General features: G+C 44.5%; 1 protein-coding gene and 1 pseudogene across 4 annotated transcripts in view; one reads left to right on the top strand and one right to left on the bottom strand.

The window, feature by feature from the left end:
- The window catches only part of ABCC4 (ATP binding cassette subfamily C member 4 (PEL blood group)), a 213,141-nt gene that overhangs the window by 63,905 nt on the left and 123,628 nt on the right, over window positions 1-25,608 (top strand). For all 3 annotated transcript variants that reach the window (XM_065896166.1, XM_065896165.1, XM_065896164.1), the window contains 5 exons: window positions 12,543-12,632; window positions 13,209-13,372; window positions 14,752-14,877; window positions 16,598-16,847; window positions 23,233-23,334. In XM_065896166.1, the coding sequence (XP_065752238.1) occupies window positions 12,543-12,632; window positions 13,209-13,372; window positions 14,752-14,877; window positions 16,598-16,847; window positions 23,233-23,334 (732 nt within the window). The remainder of the gene's footprint in view (window positions 1-12,542; window positions 12,633-13,208; window positions 13,373-14,751; window positions 14,878-16,597; window positions 16,848-23,232; window positions 23,335-25,608) is intronic.
- LOC136137782 (large ribosomal subunit protein uL30m pseudogene) lies at window positions 10,111-10,685 on the bottom strand (annotated as a pseudogene). The gene has a single exon (XR_010656744.1). The product of XR_010656744.1 is annotated as a large ribosomal subunit protein uL30m pseudogene (transcript).

The following is a 25,608-nucleotide window of genomic DNA, read 5'->3' as shown; positions in this document are numbered from 1 at the left end:
CTTAGTCACGGAAGGGTCAAATACATAATATAATCAGATGAAATAGCAGTATGGGTGCTAAGTGGTACACAAGTGTACAGACTTAACGGTTTAGGAAAGGATCCCTCCAATTGGTGGAGGGCATGTCTGTGTGTTTGTGTATGTGTATGTGTGTCTATGTGTATGCACATGGTGGGGGGCGTTCCATGCATTGAGCAGTGTTGAGATGGAATGTTGAAACAGTTTATTCAGGGAATTGTGGAAGCACAGTTGGCATAAAAATTTAGGAGAGCACTAGGCTCCAAAGTACACTTAGAAAGGAATATTGGTACCAGGTGATGGAGGGCCTTGATCATGAGTTTAAGGACCTTGGATTTATTTAGTTGGCAGAGGGGAACCCCTGGAAATTTTTAGTAGGGTAGTAAATGATCAGAGCAGTGATTTAGGGAAATGCACCCGAAGCCTATTGTTCATGGCCATGCATGAAGTTGCAAGGGACCCTCATGGAGATAATGGTTGGAAAGGAAGTCAGGTCTGGGAGGTGCATTCTGAGTATCTTACAAGCCATTCATTCACTCATTCTTTCATTCATTCATTAACTCTTACCATTTCGGCTATTTGGTGAAGCATTTAGTTCTCAATAACTGCTCCTGATACCCCACAGATGAGAGTAGTAGGTCATTGTAAGAATATAATAATGTCTTATTTCATCTCATGTATATGTGAACTGATCTAGTACAATAGTGGGCAGAAATACATGTTAGACAAAATAGCAAAGTGAGTTAGTATGTAGACCTTTTAATTCATTGAAATAATCATGAGAGATGGAGAAAAGAAGAATAGAAAGGAGCCAGATCTGAGCAATTAATTATAGCAGGGGAGAAAAGTGTTGGTTAGGAAATCATAGTTCTAATAGGAATCCACAAAGCTCTCAGTCTCTTAAGTATTGCTGTTTTTGCTTACCATCATTCCAAACATTTGGGAGGAAATATCCCAAATGCCATCATCCTATAATGGCAGGTATCATTTTGCAGATTCTTTTCCAGCCTTTACCTAGCCACACGTATCCATACACTTACAGTCTTATTATGTATACAGCTTGTGTCCAGTTTTGTCACTGTATTGACTGCACGGTTACCTCCTCACTGGCTGCATTGATAGTCCATCTAACAGCCTCCCTGTGTTTGCTAGTCTCAGGGTAAAAGATGTCTATATTCATGGCCTTGCGTGGAGTGTCTCTTTGGTCCATGTTTTGGGATGTGCCGAAGTGACCTTCAGATGGGATTTTTTGTTGTAATCGTTTATGGGAGACTGAGTATGGTAGTGCATTGTTCCACTTGAGCTGTGCCGTTCTCATAGTGACAATGTTAAGTCCCCCCTGGAGGTGGGCTGTGTGTGACCCAGGGTAATAGGTTTTTACTAGCTAGCCAGTCTGAAAGCAAATGGGCAATACTTGTTTCCTTTCAAAAATTCCCCAACAACAACAACAATAAAATTCCTACACCCTTCCATCAAAAGTTAATGTAACTAAATTCCTAAGTTTGGGGTATACGATACACTTTAATACTGAGTCTTCTGTTTTCATGTAACTAAAGTTCTGTTTCTCTTCACTATTTTTCAATCAACTCGAGTATTTTACATAAATGCACACATTTGTGCATTTGATTTTTGACAAATGTTTACACTCGGAATGTATGTATAGCAGTTTCTTTAAGTCTATCAAAATCGAATGTCTGGGTCAACTTTGTTTTTACTATGGAGAGTGCCTTCTTTTTTGTGTGTGTTACATTTTTAAATTTCTTTGTGTGTCTAGGACTTTTACATTGTTTATTGGACGTTATGAAAACTCCCTTGTAGGCTTGCATTCTGATGTTTTTCTGAAGAGTGTTGAATTTTACCCAAATCTGTCTTTGAACTTGTGTAGGCGTGGTTTGATGCTTTGTTAGGTTAGATCTTTGGAAGTCCTAAAGTGTTTTTCCCAAGCTTGTCTAACATGTGGGACTCCACCTTCACGCCCCATGTTTCTTGTGGGTCTTCTTAGGCCTTGGTGTTAGTCTTTTCTAGCACAAGTCTAGAGTAAGTCTGTTTTAGAGGAGGGTTTCTAAACCTCAGCAGTACTGACTGCCATCTAGGGCTGGATATTTCTTTTTATGTGTGTGTGTCAGGGGGATGGGGTGAAGAGTAGGGGGCTACTTTTTGCCCCGAGGCTCCCAAGATCCCTTTTTTTGGTAAACCTCTTTACTGGCTGGCGTCTCGCCCTGGAGGAGCCTGCCAGCTGCTCCAGCTGACTCAGTCTCTGGCCTCTGCCTCGGCTCCATGGGACTCCTGTGCTGTTTGGACCTCAGTTCGCTGCCACGGTTGTGAAGTGGCTGAGAGCCAGGGCAGTGACCGTGTTCACCTCGTGGGTGTCCCTTTTCTCAAAGATCAGTCTTGTACTGCCAGTTATCCAGTGCCTACCAATGTGGTTGCAGTGGAAGTGGGGCTATTCCACTATCAGCTACTCAGCCGTTTATCAGAGCAGCAGTCTCTCCACTGCCTTTTTTTTTTTTTTTTTGGCGGTACGCAGGCCTCTCACTGCTGTGGCCTCTCCCGTTGCGGAGCACAGGCTCCGGACGCGCAGGCTCAGCGGCCATGGCTCACGGGCCCAGCCGCTCCACGGCATGTGGGATCTTCCCGGACCGGGGCACGAACACGTGTCCCCTGCATCGGCAGGCGGACTCCCAACCACTGCGCCACCAGGGAAGCCCTGAGCGTGCCATTTTTGAGAAGATGGATTATAAATACTTTTTCTTTATTTTTTTTGTTTTTTAGAAGTACGGAAACACGATACATTTTTTTAAAATGTTGATCGAAGTCTTTTTTCCTCCACCCTTTTGGGGGGCCAGTTGATTTGTATTCTCATTAAGATTATCTTCTCTTGCCAAACCCTAAAATGTATATTTATGCATGTTCTTGGATCTCCTTTCTCTCCCTGTCATGGGGTTTTCAGCACTCTCCATGGTTTTCCTTCTTCCTGTTGCCCTACTAGCTCACCTTTGCCACAGCTGTGTGGTTCATCTTTCTGTTCACTTCTCTTGCTTGGTAAACCAGTCATCGGGCCTTCTCTTTAAAACGGAGCAGTTGGTGGTGGAAGGGTCTAAGGGTAAAGGGTCTTTCAGCCAGTATCTTGGAATGTGACTTTGCTCTGAACATACGTCTATGAATTTGCCTTATCTGTTCCTTGCATTGATATCATAGACTTTATTAGTTAAACTGTAGTCATTTTCCTAAAACAGTATATATTGACCACCATCTCACTCATGTAAACACCTACTTTTAGTTCATTGCTTCAAATTTTCTGGGACGTTCTCAAGGAACTCGGCCACTTCCAGCCTCCCCACAATGGGGAGTAATATTTAGCATGCTGTGTGGTCACCAGCAAAGGGTTGGGCAGTCTTGGTGGCAAGACTTGTCGTAATGGGGGCCTGGCCATATTCTGCTTGTCTTCACTGCAGGAGCTCTAGGGCTTGGGGGGATTCCCAGGGTGCTGCCTCAGGGACTCATCCCCCAGAGGGGATGATGTCAGAGAATGTGAAGAAACTCCTCCTGAGGAGTTCACGTCCTTAGCCTGACCTTGGGGTAGCTATCGCAGGCTCCCATCCCCCAGTGGTTCTCGCGGTCCGCATTATGACTCTCATGTTCAGAGGCTCACTTGTCAGCTCTGTATACATGGCATTCTGGCGAATCCAGTAGGTTTTGTGGTATAATGGTAAAAGGTGGCCAGCAGAATTTAAATGACAGCTAACAGTTCTTCCAGGACAGGAGGTAAATGCCACATCCTTCAAAGCTTGCAGAGAGCTTCTGAGTAATTGTGTAGGCTCGCGTGCCAGCCATGGAACATCAGGCCAACAACAGAAAAGGGCAGTGGAGCTGTCAGGTGAGAGCGCAGCATGTGATTGCTCTCGCATTGACTCTGCTTTTCATTTCCTTCAGTAGGTTTTTTTCCTACAGAACCATAGAGGGAATGTGTTTAGTTTTATAGAGGTCAGTCGTGTTCATGGGGGTGGAAGGTATTAGGCAGATTTTGGCTTCTCCCCTCAAAGCGGAGATTAATGGCTTTAGATTATGCAATCATGAAAGTAGGTGTGACAGCATTACTAAGCACCTCTGGGCAACAATATGGGAAAAATACAGCAATGTTCTGCTTTAGGTGAGCTAAACATATTCTCACCCTAGTTGCCTGTTGGAGTAATACCCAGTGTACCTAGAAACTGCATTGTCTGACAAGCTCAACTCTGGGGGGTAGGGCCGTGAACCAGGAAGTAAGCCAGAAGTGCAGAATAAGTGACACAGTGCCTGTTTTCTGTTCTGAAAGTCCTTTAGGTTCTTACTCAGAGCCTGTTTACTCTGACTCACAGTATTACGAAGCCATATCCTAGTTGAGAAGCAGCAGTAGTTAATGGTGAGATAGCTTCTTGAAGGGATAGCCTGATGGCAAGGGACAAGATAGAATGTCAATGTATGAAAGCCCCAAAGAGCATGGCCATTTTGGGCACTTCGTAGGAGGGAGGAACGTCTACACACTGAGGATCATTGGCCTCGGAAAAGAGTCATGTAGGTGATGAGGAATCTTCATCGTGAGGATGACGAAGTACAGCTCCCATCTTCTGTTTTAAAGGACTATTGGAGAACGGTTTGGGGAGCCTTTCTATTAAAATGAAGATTGGATTCTTAAAGGGATAATACTTTTCACCAGTCTGGAAAACTCAATTCTGTGGAAAGAGCCTTCTTTTCTCCTCTGCTCCTTTGATGGTTATGTTATATTTATCTGCCCACACTTGCGTTTTGTGTTTCACGAAGTCTGCTGATTTAAAATAATTGAGGAAAGACACACTGTTTATTTTTCAAATGAACGACTAATATTTCTTGCATTTCTTTTTTAAAAAGTTGAACAAAATCGATGTTTTGGCCTAGATTATAGAGTTCTCTTATGACTCCATATGTAATTTACCACCCCCCGCCTCCCATGCCATAGAAACCCACCATAAATGGATCCTTGCTTGGGTGGAATTCGTACTTCGCAATTCATAATATTGTTCTTAAAGGCCATGTGGATTCTAGTATAATCAGTAATTAGATATTCAGATTGTTTTCTAGTTTTTATGTATTAACAAACAGCAGTGCAATGAACCTGATTAAAGCTAAACCTTTGGAGACATCCTTAATTTCTCAGAGTGTATACATTTTAAGCCTTTTGATATGCCAGATTTCCTTCTAGAGTTAACTGTGCGTTCTCTTTAGTGAAATGAGATGGCCCTACACCCTTGCCAAACGTGGATGTCACATTTTGAGTTTCTTTGAATTTGAGTATTTGCGAATTTTCATTCGCCTTTTGTGTGTTTTGTAGTGAATTTCCTGTACATGTTCTTTGCCCTTTAAATAAATTGGTAGGCTTTTATAATATAATTCTTATCTATATTTAGGTGTTCTTGATTTATTAAAGATTAATAGCTTATTAACTAATTTAACGTCTGACATACATGGTGCAAATTTGATTCCAGTTTGTTTGCCTTTTATTGTTCTCATGGTGGAACTATTTTCTTTCACAAGGAAAACCGATTTAACCAAATAGTATCCCCTTGTAAAATGTCAACTTAAAGGAAAATAGAACCAAGACATTAGCATTTATTTGTATGTTTTTCTCTACACTGGATGTGACGTGTTTTTAACTATAACATATGCATTTTATTAGAACTGAAGTTTAATTTTATACATTAATGAGGAGCAGTGTGTGGACTGAAAAAAAAAAAAAAGCACAACCTAGAAATTGAGAGTTATATTTTATTTAGCGGACTCTGTCAGGACCTCAAGCCCTGGAGACAGGATGCTCGGATCACTCTGAGGGACTACTCTGAAGAGCAAGGGGATGCAGGGGGCGAGGCAGGATACAAAGGGGTTTTTGCAACAAGGACTGGGTAGTCAGAACATCAAAAGATTACTGTTCATTAAAGAAAACCAGACATCTCAAGGTAATGAAATTAGCTTTTTTCTGTGTATAGCAAGATGCAAGTCTGGGCTCATTGAAATCGTTCCTTTGATCTGCAGCCCAGCTATCTGGGGCCAATATCCTGTGCTTTCTCATCCTTAGTCTCCTCAGGGTGCACGACAGGGGTGGCTGCAGCAGTTGACTGCCTCATGACCAACCAGCATTCTGTTTCCATCCCGAGTTCCCTCAGGGGACCGGCAGTAATATGGCAGCTTGGTGGCTGCAACATCCTTTGTTTAATGACTTGGCAGGTAACATTTCTCTCCTTCACAAGTTGTAACTTTGCTTCATTCAAAACAAAAACAAAAACCAAGTAACTGAGTGCCCATTCTTTGTCAGGTAGGAATACTTGCAGTTTATTTTCTTATGTGCAAAATAGGAAAAAATTCTTACAAATAAGGTTGTTTTCTATTCAGTGTCTGGCTTGTAGCATGTGCTGAATAAATGGTAGCTGTTTTTATGATCATGATGACATAAATGACTATGATGTCTGTGAACTCAACTAGCTGATAGCTCTTGGGGGCAATAGACATGTAATTGATTACCCATATTTCTTATTTCCCTTGTGATATTTTATTTGTTTCCAATATTAACATACTGGAAATACGTTAATTTCCAAATAGTTGGGCTTTTTAGATAAGATATAAATTATTGATTTCTAATTTAATTCTTGTCATCAGAGAACATTCTGCGTACCATTTTTATATTCAGAAATTTATTGAGATTTATTTTATGACCCCAGCATATGGTCTTGGTGAATTTACAACGTGTACTTGAAAAAAACCTGTCCTATAATTGTTGGGTGTGGTGTTCCATAAATGTCAGTTAGATTAAGTTGGTTACTTGTTATTGAAATCTTCTGTATTGTTACTGATTATTTTTTGGAGGGGGTGGTGTCTACTTGTTACATTTACTGAGAAGAAGGATGTTAAAAACTCCTGCTATGATTGTGGGGTTTTCTGATTTTTCTCCATAGTTCTGTTGCTGTCTCATAGACGTTGCAGCTCGGTAATTAGATCCATACACATTTAGGAGTGGTGAATTGACTCTCCTATCATTATGAAATGTCCTTCTTAATCTCTGGTAGTTTAATTCCTTGACTCAAAATCAACTTTGATAATAATATAGCCTCACATGATTTCTTGCGCCTACTGTTTGCATGCCACTTCTTTTTCCATCCTTTTACTTTAAAGTGTATTTCACATACACAACAAGCTGGATCTTTCTTTTATTAATCCAGTGTGAGTGTGGCAGTCTCTGGCTTTTAACTGGAGTGTTAGTATGTTTGCTTTTAGTGTAAATATTGATGTCATGGGACTTAAGCCTTTTACTTACTGTTTATTTTCTATTTGTTTCATCTTCCCTTTTTTTGGGTGGCAGGGCTCCATTCCTGACTTATTTCAGTCAATCAGATATTTTTTAGTATTCCATTTTGATTCCTTTGTTGGCTTTTTAGCAGTATCTCGTATTGTTAATCTTGCTTTAGTGATTAAAATAGGCATCTTATTACAGTCTTTTTCTGCATGTTAGTATTGGATTACTTTACATAAAATGTAAGAAACGTATAGGAGTGACATCCTATCCCTTGTACTATTGTTATCTATTTTACATCTACGTACAAAGTACGGTGTTACCATTATTTTGCTTTTAAGCAGCCGTTTGTTTCACAAAGAAATGGAAAGGAATAACACAATTTCTTATGTTTACCCACATGTTTGTTTGTCATTTTGGTTTCTCTGTGTTTCTACAACTGAATTTCCATCTGGTACCATTTCCCTTTAGCTTGAAGAATATCCGTTATAATTTCTTAAAAGTCAGGTTGGGTGGTGAGAAAGTCTGAGACTGTCTGAAAATGTCTCAATTTCACCCTCATCATTTGAAGGATATTTACTTTTGTTGGTTATAGAATTTGGGGTTGACAGTTATTCTTTTCTTTAGGCACTCTGTACATTTTGTTCCACTATCTCCTCCTCCTTTTAAACTGAGGTATAATCGATATACAGCATATTAGTTTCAGATATTCAGCAAAATGATTCAGTATTTTTGTGTGTGTGTATATATATAGAGTGTATAGTATGTATGTGTCTATGTGCGTGTGTGTATAGAAATGACCACAGTAAGCCTGGTTAACACCCATCACCACACATAGTGACAGAACTGAGTTTGTTAAGTCACCTGTTAGTTGTATTATTTTTCTTCTGTATGTAATGCGTTGTTTTTCGTGGGCTGCTTTCAAGACTGTTACTTTCTAGTTTTCAGCATTTTGACTGTGACGTGCCCAAGCATAGGTCTCTTTGTTTTGATCCTTTCTGGGGTTTGCTAAGATTCTTAGGTATCTAAATTAATATTTTCTACCAAACTTGGAAAAATTTCAGCCATTATTCCCTCAAATATTTTTTCTTCCCTATTTTGTCATCTTCTCTCAGGACTCCAATTACATGTGTGTTTCATTGCTTGTATGGTCCCATTGAACCCTTAGGCTTTCTTTTCTTCAACCAATCTTGCTCTCGTTCTCTGTTTTCTGTTTGTTCTTCAGGTTGTAAACTTAAAGAAAGGCTTAATGAATCTGGGCACAGAGCAATGGAAATTATCTGATATTAAAGTTATCTAGTGAATTTTTCATATTGTACTTTTTAGTTCTAGAATTTCTGTTTGCTTCTTTTTGATAGTGTCCATCTCTCTTCTGAAATTACCTATCCAGAGAATTCCCTGGTGATCCAGTGGTTAAGACTCTGTGCTTCCACTGCTGGGGGCCTGGGTTCGATCCCTGGTTGGGGAACTAAGATCCCACAAGCTGTGTGGCGAAGCCAAAAACAAAAAAAAAAAACAAAAAAAATTACCTATCCATTCACTTGTTATAACCATATTTTCCTTTAATTCCTTGAACATATTTATAATAGTTGTTTTATAGTTCTTGTCTGCTAATTCCAAAATCTGGATCATCTCAGGGTCTATTTCTAATGCTTGTATTTTTTTTCCCTCTTGATTATGGGTCAAATGTTCTTGCTTCTTTGCAGGTCTAATAATTGTCTTATTATGTTGGGTGTTATGAAGTATACATTATAGGAAGTCTGGATTAAAGGGTATTTGTTCTGATAGGGAATTCCTGGTAGATTGGTCTTGTTAGGATTGGCTTATTCATTCTATCTTTCTGTTTGTCTTGTCTGTCTATCTGGGGCAATTATTTTCATTTTGAACTTAGTCCAAGTGCATGGCTCTACTCTACAGCGTAAGGCATGGCCTTCCTGGCAGCTAAGTGAATGTCTGAGGCGCTTAAGAAGAACTCTTTCTTCTAGGTAGGCAGAAACTCTAGTCTCCTGGCATTGGCGTGACCTCACAGAGGCTTCATGGAGTCTGACCCTGCTCATGGACAGTGAAGTTCTGGCAAAGTCCCTTTGGTAAATCCCCACAAGATATTCTGGGTCTACCCTCTGCTATTCCTCCCAAATTCCAGCTGTTTCTGCAACTTCCTCTTCAGTTCAGTGAAACTTTAGTTCTGCCTGGGCAGAAGATACCCCCAGGCAGAAAGACGGGCCAGTCCCAGGCTCTCCTCCTCTCTAGGCTTACAGTTCAGCCCTGCTTGTCATTCAGTGCCTGAAAACAGCTGCTTCATATATTTCGTCCACCTTTGCAGTTTTACGATGGCAGGCGAGTCCAGTACCAATTATTCTTTCATGGCTGGAAACAGAAATCTGGCAGTTGGCTTGTAAGCTGTGTCTTCTCATTAATAGTATTACTGTCGCTTCATGTTCTGTTTTTTATCCTGTGTGGAATATGACTGATTTTCTTTTGACAGATCCTTGATTTCTCTGTTGGCTGCAGTGTTTTGTTTTTTGTTTTGTTTGTTTGTTTTTAGAATTTAAAACATATTTTAGGGCTTCCCTGGTGGCGCAGTGGTTGAGAGTCCGCCTGCCGTTGCAGGGGGCACGGGTTCGTGCCCCGGTCCGGGAAGATCCCACATGCCGCGGAGCGGCTGGGCCCGTGAGCCATGGCCGCTGAGCCTGCGCGTCCGGAGCCTGTGCTCCGCAACGGGAGAGGCCACAGCAGTGAGAGGCCCGCGTACCGCAAAAAAAAACCCAAAAAAGCAAAAAAAAACCCCGTATTTTAATGAGAACACTTTCTCACCATCTTTAAATAGAAATGACTTGCACTTTTTACTCTGGAGCTGCGAGGCCATCAGGACTTACTCACTTCCTGGTCAGTGGGGCTCTGAAGCCGCCCCACCACCAGCTCTGCAGTGCTCCTGAGACACATGCTGGACATGTTCTCCTCTGTTGGGAGACCTTGTGGCAGCTTCAGGGGCTTGATTCTTACCAAATGTTTAACCACTTTCAGTTCTGCATTCACCGAAGGGGCATTCTTGTGAACTTGAGGGGTATGTGCTTTTTGTAACCTAAGCATCTTTATTATATCTTTCTCCCAATATGGAGCCCTTTTTGTACTTTTTATTCTGGCAACAATATGTGGTTTATGAGGTTGCTCTGTATCCCCACCATATTTTTCATGATCTTCAGGTGAAGGCTGGAAAACTTTATCTGGAATTCTTGACTTCGCAAGTTTGTGACGAATCCAGTCTGTACAAACAAGGGGCTCCACACCTTTTGTCACCATTTGTAGTCTGCCTGGGGGCCTCTGAACTATTGAGCGCAAAATCCCTGCCATGAGCATGGTGACTGTTCTCCTTTAGGGACAGCAATTCCTAAATGTCTTTCAGCCTGAAGCTCACCACTCAGGGGAACCGGAGCAGAGAAAGGACTTGTTTTTTGTTTTTAAATTAATTAATTAATCAATTAATTTATTTTTGGCTGTGTTGGGTCTTCGTTGCTGCGCGCAGGCTTTCTCTAGTTGCGGCAAGCAAGGGCTACTCTTTGTTGCTGTTCGCGGGCTTCTCATTGTGGTGGCTTCTCTTATTGTGGATCACAGGCTGTAGGTGCGTGGACTTCAGTAGTTGTGGTGCACAGGCTCAGTAGTTGTGGCTCGCGGGCTCTAGAGCGTAGGCTCAGTAGTTCTGGTGCACGGGCTTAGTTGCTCCGCGGCCTGTGGGATCTTTCCGGGCCAGGGCTTGAACCCTCATCCCCTGCACTGGCAGGTGGATTCCTTACTGCAGCGCCACGAGGGAAGTCCCTGGCTGCAGTGTTATAGTTGATTCATGTTAACTTTTGTTCCAGAACCAGCCTTTGGGTCCATCAATTCCAATTAGGTGCAGTTGTCTTGATTTTTTTTGATGATCAGTTTAAACTCAGAGTTTGGTACACCATTCTGCCTTCTTTTAGTTGTTCAAATTAGGGATAAACTAGCTACTTCTTTAAAATAAGTATTTTCTTCATGAGGGATTAACATGTATTTGTATGTAAAACAGGCTTTAAACCTATTTTCAAGAGAGCTTTCAGAAGTTAAGGCACAGTATGGTTTCTTTCTTTCCTGTAGTGGCACCTCCCTCCCTCCCTCCCTCCCTCCCTCCCTCCCTCCCTCCCTCCCTCCGTCCCTCCCTCCCTCCCTCCCTTGCTCATATTTGCAAAGCATTTTTCACTTTTCAGAGTGTTTTCAGTGGCCCTTTGCTACCATTCACACATCTCTACTGCGCAGTCTGGTTACCTCTTGACTGTTTCACTGACCCCTAATTCTCCTTTCTTCCAAAAATCTCCTGGCCAGTCACTTCTTCAGTTTAATTTTCCTAAAGTTGAGTTTCTCTAATGCGAAAAAACATTGACCGTTCCATGTTGCTTTCCAAACTCCTTAGCTATTTCCTAGACCACCTTTCTAGCCAGATTTTGCATTTTCCCTCCCTGGAGTCTCTGCATGGGTTCCTCTCACCCACAGTGCCCTTCCCTTCTCTCCATACAGTTTATCCTTTTCGTCGTCCAAGCTCCTCCCTCACCACAGTGTCACTTGGTAGAAACCTTCCCCAGTTCCCTGTGCCACTGTGTTTAGTGTTCACGTCACACCTGAATTACAGGTGTTGGCATATATCTTGTCCCATCTCCAAAGACGAGAAGACATGACTATCAGTAAATATATCTCCAGGAGCACCCGGTTTCCTCCACATAGTAGATAACAAATCTGCCATTCACCTCTCATACGTACCCTATAATCTTATGCACGGTGAAGAGTTATTTCTGTTCAAAGAATGAGGAAACTGAGAATACAGTGATGAAATGATGTCACACACAAAATTAATGATTGATTTGCAGGCAGCTTCCCTGCTTTCATCTAATATGGCCTAAAATTACTTTAGTTGGCTTCTAAGTATGAACCTACATCCCTTTATATTTGGGGCATGTCCAGATTCATCAAAAAAAAAAAGCCTTGTGTGAGATTTTGCGTCGGCCTCTGTTTGCTGTCCTTGTGGGCATGGCTGTCGCCACATTGAGGAGTCAAAGGGTAAACATGGGTTCCTAGAGCCCTGCTGTCAGGGGTCATGCTGCTCGTCCCGACACCACTCAAGACCCCATGAAAACATGCTCTGTTTTGTTATGTTGTAAGAGTGACTTGGTATCACAGCAGGGATCCAATTCTCTGTTACCCTCTCTTGTTTCAGGCACTTTGCCTGAGTAACTTGGCCATGGGGAAGACCACCACAGGCCAGATAGTCAACCTGCTGTCCAACGATGTGAACAGGTTTGATCAGGTAAGCTGCCCCTGGGGGATCCTTTTCCATTTCCTGTCCTTACTGTGTTTAGCTTTTTGGGATGCCAGGTGGCCAGGATTCTTTTGAAGACATAAGACAAAGAGTTCTCTTTATTCAACTCTCATTTCTTCTGTGTGCCTATTAGATGTAACAATGTGTATTGTCCTTTAGATGAGAATTTAATTTTTCTAAGAATAAATAGGCAGCAGTGTTCTTGCCCAGCGTGGTTAGCGTCTCTAAGGGTGCTCCTGGAGTGGCCCTTCTTGACAGGGGCTGAATTCTGGGACGGACCGTGAGGAAGCCCTGAGCTCATTTGTGGGATGGACAAAACTGAAATCTTCCGGGCACTGCCGGTCCTCTTCTCCCTGGACGTCCCTGAGCCTTGCCCCATGCTGTCCCAGAACAGCATCACCTGGGGTGGATACTTGATTTCTGCTTTAGCAGGTTTAAAACCCACTGTGCTCATTTCTGTGTAGGTTCCTGTCTGTTCTTTGACAGAAGATTGTTTCTAAATTGTGTCCTCACTGGTCTGGTTTTTATGCATTCCTAAGAAGGCTTTGTTTTTCTTCTTTTAAGGTAACGATATTCTTGCACTTTCTGTGGGCAGGGCCACTGCAGGCTATCATAGTGACCATCCTGCTCTGGATGGAGATAGGAATCTCATGTCTTGCTGGGATGGCGGTTCTAATTATTCTTCTGCCTTTGCAAAGCTGCATTGGGAAGTTGTTTTCATCACTCCGGTAAGAGAAACACTGGTGTAAAAAAGTGTTAATATGCAACTGGTAACCTCCACCATCTGCTTGATGCTTTTGTTCAAAAACAAAACAAAAATGCCTCCTTTGGTCTCTTTGCATGTGTTGTAGACCCTGTAGGCTTAGCCAGTAGATGCTCCAGCCTTAAGCTGAAGTTTGATCCTGAAACGGGAAAGGTGAGAGCATTCGCTGGCTCCTCCCGGCACCGTACCTGAACACGTAGAGTGTCCTTAAGCGGAATGTACATTGGATAGTGTTATTTAAGCATTATTAAATAGTAATGATCTTACGGGCTCAATTCCGTATGCATCTATTTTTGTTATGCTTGTTTGTTAGAGCCATTTTCAGGTGTGTATATGTTTGCATCTTGTTTTTAATTCAATGTTTCCATTAAGCCCAAGGGCAAGATTGATCTTAAGTATGTCTGTGTAAAGCCCCACATTCCTAGCAGCCTGTGTGATAGAAAAGAGGCTGGTGATGAAGAGCCTCATGCCGATTAGCTAGACTTGAAGCAGGTCCCAGAGGGTTGGAGGTGGGTCATTGTGCAGGTTGTCAGGTGATGGAGATGTTGTGCTGTTTGAAGCTCATTGAGTTCTTGTGTGTGTGTGTGTGTGTGTGTGTACCTTTACGTGTTTTTTTGTTTTTGTTTTTTGCGGTACGCGGGCCTCTCACTGTTGTGGCCTCTGCCGTTGAGGAGCACAGACTCTGGACGCGCAGGCTCAGCGGCCACGGCTCACGGGCCCAGCCGCTCCGCGGCATGTGGGATCCTCCCGGACCGGGGCACGAACCTGTGTCCCCTGCATCGGCAGGCGGACTCTCAACCACTGCGCCACCAGGGAAGCCTCGTGTGGGTTTTTTTTTTTTTTCTCTACTTGGAATTTCGTTTCCTCTTTTTGCTATGGAGAGATGTTCCTTATCCTTTGAGGCCCTGTTCCGATGCTACCGGGTCTCTGAAGGCTGTCTTGTTCTCCTTTCCCAGTGGAATTAACAGCCCCATCTTTTCTGCTCCCCAGCACTTTACTCCTATTTTATTACAGCACAGCCACTGTCTTCCTGTTAGAGTCGGGTGTCTTTCTGCCTCCCCTACCTGACCGTGACATCCTTGGGCAGATGGTTTGTATCTGATTAATTCTGGGTCTTCATTAGCGGATACTGCAAGTTCTCCAAGTTACTTCTTGAATTGGGCTGAATGGTTGGCTTCCTAATTGAAGTCTTCTCCATTTCTACTTTGAGTAGGACCTGCCTGTCTGCGCAAAAGAGCTGTAGGGAGTCATTTGATCCCTGGTCTCTGGCTGTGCCACTGTTGCTGCTGATAAGGAAAGTTGGGCCGTGGTCACTAAGGCTCATCTCTCACGTCTGTCCCTTAGGAGTAAGACTGCAGCTTTCACAGACACCAGGATCAGGACCATGAATGAAGTGATAACTGGCATCAGAATAATAAAAATGTATGGCTGGGAAAAGTCCTTTGCAGACCTTATTACCAGTTTGAGAAGGTAAGTGTTTGTATATATACAGCATATTTTCATAATTTATCTCATATTTACTGAATGGTTTAGAAGTCTTACCAAGTTTTCACATTAAGGTGAACTTAACTACTATCCACTCCACCCCCAACATGTGGCAGTGGGGTTAAGTAGAACAGTGGAGACGTCATTTTAACCTGCTCCTCCATTTACCATCTTCTTAAAAGAAAAAATATATATGCCTCTTACTTATACAGAAATTAAATTCCAAGTATTTCTGTCTTTTAAAAAAATTATTTATTTACTCATTCATTCATTCACTCATTCATTCATTCATTCATTCATTTTTTTTTTTTTTTGGCTGCATTGGGTCTTTGTTGCTGCACGTGGGCTTTCTCTGGTTGCAGCCAGCGGGGGCTACTCTTCAGCGCGGGCTTCTCATTGCCGTGGCTTCTCTTGTTGCGGAGCACGGGCTCTCGGTGAGCAGGCTTCAGGAGTTGTGGCATGTGGGCTCAGCAGTTGTGATGCACGGGCTTAGTTCCTCCGCGGCATGTGGGATTTTCCTGGACCAGGGCTCGAACCCGTGTTCCCTGCATTGGCAGGCGGATTCTTTTTTTTTTTTTTTTTTTTTTTTTTGCGGTACGTGGGCCTCTCACTGTTGTGGCCTCTCCCGTTGTGGAGCAGAGGCTCCGGACACGCAGGCTCAGCGGCCATGGCTCATGGGCCCAGCTGCTCCGCAGCGTGTGGGATCCTCCCGGACCGGGGCATGAACCCGTGTACCCTGCATCAGCAGGCGGACGGAATCTCAACCACTGCGCCACCAGGGAAGCCCCCAAGTATTTCTTAATAGCACAGATTCCAAATAAACAATGATTTAAGATGTTGACGTCTAAAACGGTATTTAAACTAAAAGTATAATTTATGTTAATGTAGCACAAATGGGGAGATTATAAAGGTTGGGTACTTACATTGGACCAAACTTTATGAGTCAATATTATTCATTCCAAACAAAGCCATAAATATGTTTTTTGCTTTGCTTTGTTTGTAGAGTTTTTTTCCATCTTTGACTTAAACATCTGATGAGTGCTTATACTCCAGCACAGGGTACTTAGAATTCTCGGGCAGCCCCGTGTCACCTCTCACTTTGCACCTTTGTGGGTGCCCCTCCCTCTGCTGGGAATACACTCATCTTACTTCTTCTCTGGCCTCCGCCAAGCCCGACTGACTCCAGCTCATCTCCTCAGGGTCCACATGCGTGTGACTTGCCCGGACTCTACTGCTCCGAGTTAACACGCCTCTGCTCTGCGCTCCAGTGGGGGCCGTGCTGGCGCCTCTGTCTAATGTCTTGGTGTCTCACAATTTTGGGGTTGTTTTCTCTATTCTTTTATGAGTTTGTCAACTCCTGGAGGGGATGGGCTCTGTCTTTCTGTCATCAGTGAGGAGCCCGGCACAGGACTTCTGGTAATGAATGGATGGTGACTGAATGTCCAAACCCAGTCTGATTGACCCAAAATGTTTAAAATGTGACACTAAGCCTCTATTTAGTTGGAAGAGTGACGTGGTGATGGAGTGTGTGGTCTTTGTGTCGGGCGGGCCCCCGGTGTGCACTGTGTAGTATCTCCACGATGTGAGGGATGGTTTATCTTCACCTGTGTCCACTCCCTAGGTAGAGGCCACTCACACAGGACACTTGAATTCATGTCTTGGATGTTGATGCTTCTTTTAAAATCTATTTCCTACTCTTTTCCAGGAAGGAAATTTCCAAGATTCTGAGAAGTTCCTACCTTAGAGGGATGAATTTGGCATCGTTTTTTGTTGCAAGCAAAATCATTGTTTTTGTCACCTTCACCACATACGTGACGCTTGGCAATGTGATCACAGCGAGCCGTGTGTTTGTGGCGGTGACACTGTATGGGGCTGTGCGGTTGACAGTCACCCTCTTCTTCCCTTCGGCCGTCGAGAAGGTGTCAGAGGCAGTCGTCAGCATCCGAAGAATCAAGGTTTGCTGACAAGTAACTTTATTAACTTGTAGGTGGATTTTACCTGAAGTGCCTCCTTTTATTTGGTGTCACTGTGTGCCGGTTAGGTGAGATCTAACTCTCACTGCCTAAGCTGGTGGTTGTTCCAGAAAGTCTTTAGTACTCCCGTCTTCTGACATAGGGTGCGTTATAAATATCTTAAGAGCCTGCTCATCTATGGGCAGTAGTATAAGTACCAGCGGTACAGGGCTCTTGTCGAGTAATGACTGCAAGACGATTCAGTTGTCTGAAAGTAGGAGAAGCAAACAGATCTCATCTCCTATGCTAACTCCACTGACTAGGTGACATCTATGTTCAGTCCTGGGGTGAATAGGATTCCTCTCTGGGCCGGGAGGGAATGAACATGCTGAGAGGTCTCTGTTCCTTGGGTAGGAAGCGTGGCCTCAGTCTCACTTCATTCTCTGTGTTTAAAAATGGGTTCTTTCCTCCGTAGATGGTTTGCTTGTTGATTTCTGAGTATGCCTTTTCGATCTGCCTTTTTGTCCCTGTTCTCGTGTCACTTACGTGTAATCCTATCTCTAGCTGCCCTCTTCCCTTCAAACTTGTGATTCCTACCATACCCACAGTCTCTCTCTCTCTTTTTCATCTGTCTGTAAATTGCCAGGGGTGAATAATTTACCTCACCAAGATAAGAACCTGTAGATACTTAAGGAGTTGTGTGTTTATTAATTGGTGTAAAATGAAGATAAATTGCCTTTGTGAGCCGGCCTGGGTGTGAGCTTGAGTGTCTGGGCTTTACAACACATCTAATTTGTTTTGTTCCTACTTCTCTATAGTGATGGATGGCCAGTAATGGATCTCTTGTGAAGTTAGATAGCTTTGGCTGTGATTTTTATTTGATCATTCAGTCGTCATAAAAGGTTATGATGAAGTTTCTATAATATAAAAAGCTATTGCCCATAAAACAGATCAGTTATACGGGGTCAGTTCTGCTCCCCTGAATTTATCATTCTTTTCTTTCTTTTCTTTTTCTTTAATTTTATGTATTTATTTTGGGCTGCGTTGGATCTTGGTTGCTGCGCATGGGCTTTCTCTAGTTGCGGCAAGCAGGGGCTGCTCTTCGTTGCGGTGCGCGGGCTTCTCATTGCAGTGGCTTCTCTTGTTGCGGAGCACGGGCTCTAGGTGCGCGGGCTTCAGTAGTTGTGGCACATGGGCTTAGTTGCTCCGCGGCACGTGGGATCTTCCAGGACCAGGGCTCAAACCTGTGTCCCCTGCATTGGCAGGCGGATTCTTAACCCCTGCGCCACCAGGGAAGCCCTAATCATTCTTTTTGATGGGGGCTTCTAGCAACACTGTTAAGGGATGGTCCATGCAGTTCAATAAAATTTCTTTTATGAAGCTTTCACATCTTGAAAGAGGACATTTAGGGATATCCTGGAACTGTAGTGACGTTCTTAGTGACACAGTAAGCTGTCCAGACGGAGGCTTCACACGTCTGTTGTGCTGCTGTGGTTTTGTTGTTGCTGCTGCCGCGGTTGCTGTGTGGTCCGGGTGCTCCTGAAGCCTTTGCATGTCATCTCATTTAATCCTGATAGCAATTGAATGGGATAAGCATTAGTGTCCCCACTTTACAGATAAGGAAACAGGTTCCTATAACAGGTGAAATAGCTCAGCTATCCTTACATAGCTAGGAAATGACAAGTAGGATCCTGCCCAAAGCCTTTTTTGTTGTTGTTGTTGTTTTTTTTGTGGTACGTGGGCCTCTTACTGTTGCGGAGCACAGGCTCTGGACGCGCAGGCTCGGCGGCCATGGCTCACGGGCCCAGCCGCTCCGCGGCATGTGGGATCTTCCCAGACCGGGGCACGAACCCGTGTCCCCTGCATTTTTAGGCGGACTCCCAACCACTGCGCCACCAGGGAAGCCCAAGCCTGGTTTTTTAAACCATTGTTACATTGCCTTCTTCGTACCTTCTAGCATGTGGAATTTCTATTTAAGTGTTGTTTTCATCATCTGGTCTTAGTCTGAAGACCTTCAAAGTTTCCATGTTACTTGCAGAATCAAAATTTTAAACTCTAGGCTCCACTGGCCGCTCTGTTTGTTTCCCAGCACATGACCCTCCACTCTGGCGGGGGAGTGGGGAAAGGGCTTGTCCCTGTGACCTGCCTCATTCATCCCCACTTTCAGGTCTCGGCGCACTCTCCTGGGCCCCCTGGGTTGCCTTCTCATCAGTCCTTGATTTAAGCAAATGCTGCTGAGCCTCCAGCAGCCCCATGCCCCTCTCCCAGCACTTTCATTTGCGCTGATCTAGGGCTTCCATTTGTGTGCAGGGCCAGCCCTGCACGGCCCAGCGTCATGTCAAGTGGGGTGGTCATGTTGTGACTCCCCAGGAGTATTCTAAGCCCCTTAACAGGAGAGATGGATTGTGGGCTCCTTTCAGTTTTGGGGCTGCAAAGTCACCTGGAATACTAAGGGGAGGAGAAGAACAAGAATTTGTGTTCTTCCTTTCCCTGCTTCTCAGTTAGATGTGTTAATGCCTAATTAGAAGATGAGGACGGCAGCAAGAATGGAAGAAAACTAGGTGAGGTTTGACCATAGACGGGCTGGAGGCGTGGTGGGCACGCAGAGTTTAGAACAGAGTGTGGTTTAAGCCCTGCTGCCCCACTGCCTTCTGCAGCCTGGGACTCAGTAGACTGGATGGGCCATCTTCCAAGATTTCCACTCAGGTCATGTTTGGGGGTCCTAGGAAGAAAATCCACCACCCCTGGCTACCTTGGAGGTGGTACGATGGTCCCCTTATTTTTCTCTTAGTAATGAAAGGGGACTGAAGGTCTTGGCATTGAGCTACTGCAATAGGATTAAAAATATCTTGTTTTAACTTAAACGCACTAAAAGTCTTCAGTGACTTTTTCATCCAGTAAAATGTGTCTCTGAGGTTATATTGTTCACAAAGCTGCTTAGGTTTTCCCCTACCAGCCCCTGGGAAGTCAGTCTTTTTGGCTGCAGTTCTGATGTTGATACTTTCCCTCATGATGTTTTCTGGGTCTGCACTTCATGGCTCTAATGGCAGTTTAATTTCACCTTTTTCATCAGCCTGAGTCCTGGGAAAAAATGCAATCAGCACTTCTTGCAACTTTACAAGCTGGTCATGTGTTGAATGGAGTCTCATTTAACCCCTGGAAGATTGTAACTTCTTTGCCTTAGCAGGCCTATTATTTGTAGACAAGTGCTCAATAGATCTAATTCCTCATTTAAGGCATACTTTTTCTTTTTTTTTTTGAAAGTGGAGAATTTCTGTTCTAGCATACATACACTGAATATTGAGGTTTTTATTTTTTACTTTTTTGCGGTATGCGGGCCTCTCACTGTCATGGCCTCTCCCGCTGCGGAGCACAGGCTCCGGACGCGCAGGCTCAGCGGCCATGGCTCACGGGCCCAGCCGCTCCGCGGCATGTGGGATCTTCCCGGACCAGGACAAGAACCCGTATCCCCTGCATCGGCAGGCGGACTCTCAACCGCTGCGCCACCAGGGAAGCCCTGAATATTGAGGTTTTTTATCTTGGTAACACGCTTAAGGTAAAATTGGAATTTCTGTTTAGACAAGATGTATAACATACACGTATAACCTTTTGCTCGTTGCTCTGTTAGCTCCGACTATGTAAGGCTGTAGCCACGCAGTCACCGGTTGGACTGATTTGAACAGCCATGTAGTCTGTTCCTTCCCTTAGCCTGATACCCATGATGAGCCAACTCTGTGCAAGGCTTGGTCTCAGATGGAGTTGGGACTGTGTAAGTGCAGGAATCACCCAGTGTCTCCCCTCTTTATGACTTTATATCCCTATGAGGATTCAGAGGTAGGGAGGTCAGTGCCAGCCTGGATCCTCCTGAGCTGGTTCCCAGGACGATTAGCATTTGAGATGGCCCAGAAGGATGGGTGGCATTAGTTAGTACTCAGGGTGTCCAGGCAGAGGCCACTTGGGGATGTGGACATAGGTGCTGATGGCTCACTGGAGGGGTTGAAGCGTGCTGGACACTCTCAGAGGTGTTGTAAGGCGATCAGGAGGGAGTGGTGTTGGGGGAGGTCGGTTGTGCTGGGGAGGGCTGGGGAAGGAACCAGCAAAAGAAAAGGCATATCAGTATTTGAAATGGTTACTAGCAAGTGAGATTCTGAAATTACGTTGTTTCAAGAGGAAAGGAGAATTGGGAGAGGGATGAACTGCGGCAGAACAGGCGAGAGCTGGTACCTGGCTGACGATGGGAGAGGTGGTGTGGAGAGAGAACTCAGGCTGCAGTGGTTGAAAGCCTGCAGAGGAGTCCTCAGACCACTGTCCATCCTGCCTCCTGCTGGACACGGGCTCGGGGCGGGTAGGAGCGGCCGTGCCCAGTGTTCGGTTCTCAGTGAGCCTGGATGAGAGGAGGTGGGAACGAGGGGATAGCGTCTCCTGCCAGCTTGTCTTTGAGAGAAATGCAAGGATCTCGTCTTCCTTTTCCTGCACAGAAGCAGGTTTTTTTTGTTTGCTTGTTTTTTAAATTAATTAATTTATATATTTATTTATTTTTGGCTGCGTTGGGTCTTGTTGCTGCCCCTGGGCTTTCTCTAGTTGTGGTGCATGGGCTTCTCACTGCGGTGGCGTCTTATGTTGCGGAGCATGGGCTCTAGGCACGGGGGCTTCAGTAGTTGTGGCACACGGGCTCTTAAGCGCAGGCTCAGTAGTTGTGGCGCATGGGCTTAGTTGCTCCGCGGCATGTGGTATCTTCCCAGACCGGGGCTCGAACTCGCGTCCCTTGCGTTGGCAGGCGGATTCTTAACCACTGCAGCACCAGGTAAGTCCTCATGTTCAGTTTCAAGGTGTCAGCAGGGTCACAATTCCTCTGAATTCTATAAGGGGGATCCTTTCTTGTCTCTTCTAGCTATTGGTGGCTGGAGACAAACCTTGGTGTACCTTGGCTCCTAACAGCCATCACTCCAGCCTCCGTGTCCATCGTCACATGGCTGTTTTCTGCTTGTTTGTGTCTCTGCGTCTCTCTTCTGATAAGGACACCAATCATATTTCATTGAGGGCCCACCCTAGTCCAGTGTGATCTCACCTGAATTGATTACATCTGCAACAACCCTATTTCCAAATAAAGTCACGTTTTGAGGTATTTGCGGTTAGGACCGTAACATTTATTTATTTATTTTTTCATCGGGGTGAGCAATTCTCCCTGTAACAAGTTCCATGGCTAGTATGATCCTCCAGGGTGTTAGGGACCCACACTTCTCTCTTGTTACTCCTCTGCATGTGGCCTTGACCCAGCTGGTAACCTCCAAGGCCCAGGCCGTGGGGTGGATGAAGGTCCCGGACATTGTCACTTTCCACCGGCCTGGATGTAGTCACATGGCTACACCTATCTGCTTGGGAGGCTGGAGAGAGAGGGCCTCCTTCCAGGCTGCCAGGTGCCAGCTAAAATCTGGGGTTTGTTTCTTGTTGAATTATGTCCGGCATTTGCAGGGCAAGAGGGAGTTTTCCTATATATGATTATGTTAGTTCAGTAGTGGTTCGCAGGACTTGGTTTTATTCAACTGAATTGCATTGAATAGCTGCTAAGGGGTGTGAAAAGAGCAAGCAGTGGAGGATGTGGCCATTCCTGCTGTCGAGGAGAGAGGGCGTTGACTAAGGAGAAGAGACAAGTGATTGTGAATAGATGCTTGTAAACTATTTTTTAAGAGACAGAAACTTAATAAGAGCATTTCATTTTTAGAACAGTGACTTGAGTGATAGTTAATGACAAGCAGTGATTGATTTAACCTGCGTGGGGAGTAAAGCAGAGTGTACTTAAGTGCCCAGGGAAAGGTCACGACCCAAAACAGGCAGAGCCAGGGTTTTCCTAGGTCTTGTGTTCCCAGCCTGCCCAGTGCCACCTGATACCTGCAGGCCTGGGAATGGCCTTCCTCTCTGTGTTCCTAGCAATGTTGCATGGTGCTTGGCACATGGTGGGATTCAGTAAATGTTTACGGAGTAATTCCCTACCAACTCTTTTGTTTATTGTTAGTAACACAAAAGTAAAACAATGGAAATATCAAGCTTTTAAATGTGTTGGAGTTTGCTGCCACAGTCTCTCCTTAGGGTGGAACCAGTACACTTGTTAAGAAAGTTACAAAGACAGCCTCAGGGCCAGGAACTCTTATTTGTCATATATGTAATATATATCATACTATACCATACACTATCTGTAGACTTTATTGTATATCGTTATAATAGTATATAATATTCCGCATATTACCTAGTCTGTTCTGATGGGAACCTACACTTTAAGTACAGTTGGCAAAATGTATAAAGTTTTTTACTGCAAATTCCAAGAAAGCAGTTATTGCTGTTTATGCTTTTCTCCTGGAGTTTAAACAATCTGTTTTTCCTTTTTCTGTAGAACTTTCTGTTACTTGATGAGATAACACAGTGCAGCCCTCAGCTGCCATCAGATGGTAAAATGATAGTGGACGTGCAAGAGTTCACTGCTTCCTGGGACAAGGTAACGCATCCTGTGTACCAAGATTGTGACTGCTAAAAGACGACAGATTTATTGGAGAACCTGGGGGTTTTACACCTGGTGCAAAATGTGACCTGCTAATTTACTTGAAAGTATGTTATAAAAATTCTCAAAATCAGGAATTGGTTTGCAACTACTGGAGATTAAGTGTAAAATCAGCCTAAGACATTTGACATGTTGCTCTCTCTCTCGTTTTCAAGAGAGCTTTCAAAGTATTAGCATATTTTGACCTTAAAGTCCATATGTTTGTAATGGTAGAATTTATATTGATTGTGGAGAAAAAAAGCTGCAGTATGGAATGGGTTAACTAAGAAATATACAACCAGTTGTTACAGACCAGAGGCTTTGGGGAATCAGTGTACCTTTTTTGCCTTGATGTTCTCAGATCATCTTATTACATACTGAGGCCATGATTTTGGTCTTTGCTTTGGGGCAGGGGGGGGCTCCCCCATCCTAAGCTTCTCGATGGTTCTGGCTACTTTGGTGGCAACCAGGGACGGGGAGGCGACAGCAGGAGGGCATAGTGAGCACCAGTGATTCCCAGTTGAAGGCTTGCACTGTGTGGCAAGCTGACAGGGAGAACTGGCGGTTGCGAACACTTGGTTTATTTATGACGTTCAGGCAAACAGGAAAAAGAGCAGGGTCGGCTCTCAAAACTACACACCTAGTGCAGCCCCCTTTTCTGGCGACTGAAACATTCCTGCCTCCCCGGTTCAGTGGTCCTCTGTGGCTCACTCAGTAAAACAGAACCCATACCACAGGAGGGGGCATTCCATGTGGGGAATTACTTATGCAGAGGATGAAAGATGGGGGAAGAAAAAAGCAGAAAGGGCAAAATGAGATCAGCAGTGATTAGCAGTGGTGGGAAGCCGCTCCCACCCCCAGGGCTGGAAGGACTCAAACGAGGTGGTGCCTCTACCAGAGGGTCCACCATCCGGTGCAGAGCCCAGGAGCTCGACTGCTGGTGGGAGTGGAGACCACAGTGCAAGTCCGGACTGTGCAGACTCCTCGTGTGTCTCCATGCCTGTCACACTAAGTGTGGTGCCACTTGCATCCTGTTCACCTACTTCTGATTCAGTACCTGCTTCCCCACCAAGAAAACAGTGGTATGTTCCCAAATAAATAAAAATATACCCCCTTAGCTTTCGCACATGGAAACTCTAACAAGGTACCTTATCTGACCTGATAGTTTCTCCTACCTTAATAGTGTAGATTTACCTCCTGCTTGGTATTTCTCATCATAATACACTCGAAGCATTTATGAAAAGCACCATTAAAATTCCATTACGATGGCAACTCTTTGTGAATGGTAACACATACTTTGTATGAAACATTAACAAAATCTCTTATACCAAACTATGCAGCATTATAAAATGAGCTGTTTTGTTCTTCTTGCAAGAACGTGATAACGTGCTCTCAGACTTCTGTGTAACTTGTAGTGTAGTACAGAACACCCTATTCTGTTGTCCTGGCCTTGCCTATGGAAGGCTGTGCCCTGTGCTGGGTCATTAGTAATTAGGGCCTCTCAGGTTAGGTCATGGGTGAAACATCCCTCGGCGGGTGGGGAGTGGCACAGACCTTGGGGATTTTTGGAGAGAAGCAGAGTCTGAATGAATCCCCTGCTGGGTTGGGAGGCTGGAGATAGACATGGGCTTCCTAAGCTGCTCCGCTCTACAGCCCCTTGGGCAGGTGGCAGAAGGTTTCAGGGGCCCAGGTCTCATTCATGAAATGATGGGACTTGGTCTCAGTCTTTAAGGTTTAAAGTAAATGGTCCTGTGGGAGCCTCCAAGGGACAGGGATTTCAAACTGTGTCTGGCAGCTGAGTGGGGCTCCGCTGATGATCCTGTGTAATCCACGTGCCCTGAGCCTGGATAACCAGGAGAGGACAGGCCTCAGTACCGTGGGCTGTCGAGTGCTGCCCCCTTCTGGTCACCGCAGAGCAGTGCCCGATCCTGAAGCCTGAACAGGGAGGGAACTCGGTGTCTGGTCCTGACACAGTGTGAGGTGTGGTGACAGGGAGCTGATGTTTGTAAGTGGCCCACTATTTTGTCATCTTAACTGAGTCAAAAGTGGTAAAATAAGAACTCTAAGTGTCAGAGAAGAAGTGGAGAAGCCTAAATGTTTCTCATGTATTAAAGTCTAGCTTCTTATCGATAGATTTGTAATTCCTGTAACATCTGGGGCTAGTGTTTTGGTGATGAAGAGCCTCAAGCCTGAACAGGGAGGGAAGTCCATGTTTTTTGCCCCGACAAACTG

Source organism: Phocoena phocoena, chromosome 18 (genome assembly GCF_963924675.1).
Source record: "Phocoena phocoena chromosome 18, mPhoPho1.1, whole genome shotgun sequence".
In the NCBI taxonomy this organism is placed as follows: domain Eukaryota; kingdom Metazoa; phylum Chordata; class Mammalia; order Artiodactyla; family Phocoenidae; genus Phocoena; species Phocoena phocoena.
Note: the sequence above shows the minus strand (reverse complement) of the source record. Positions and strands in the feature narration are given on the sequence as shown.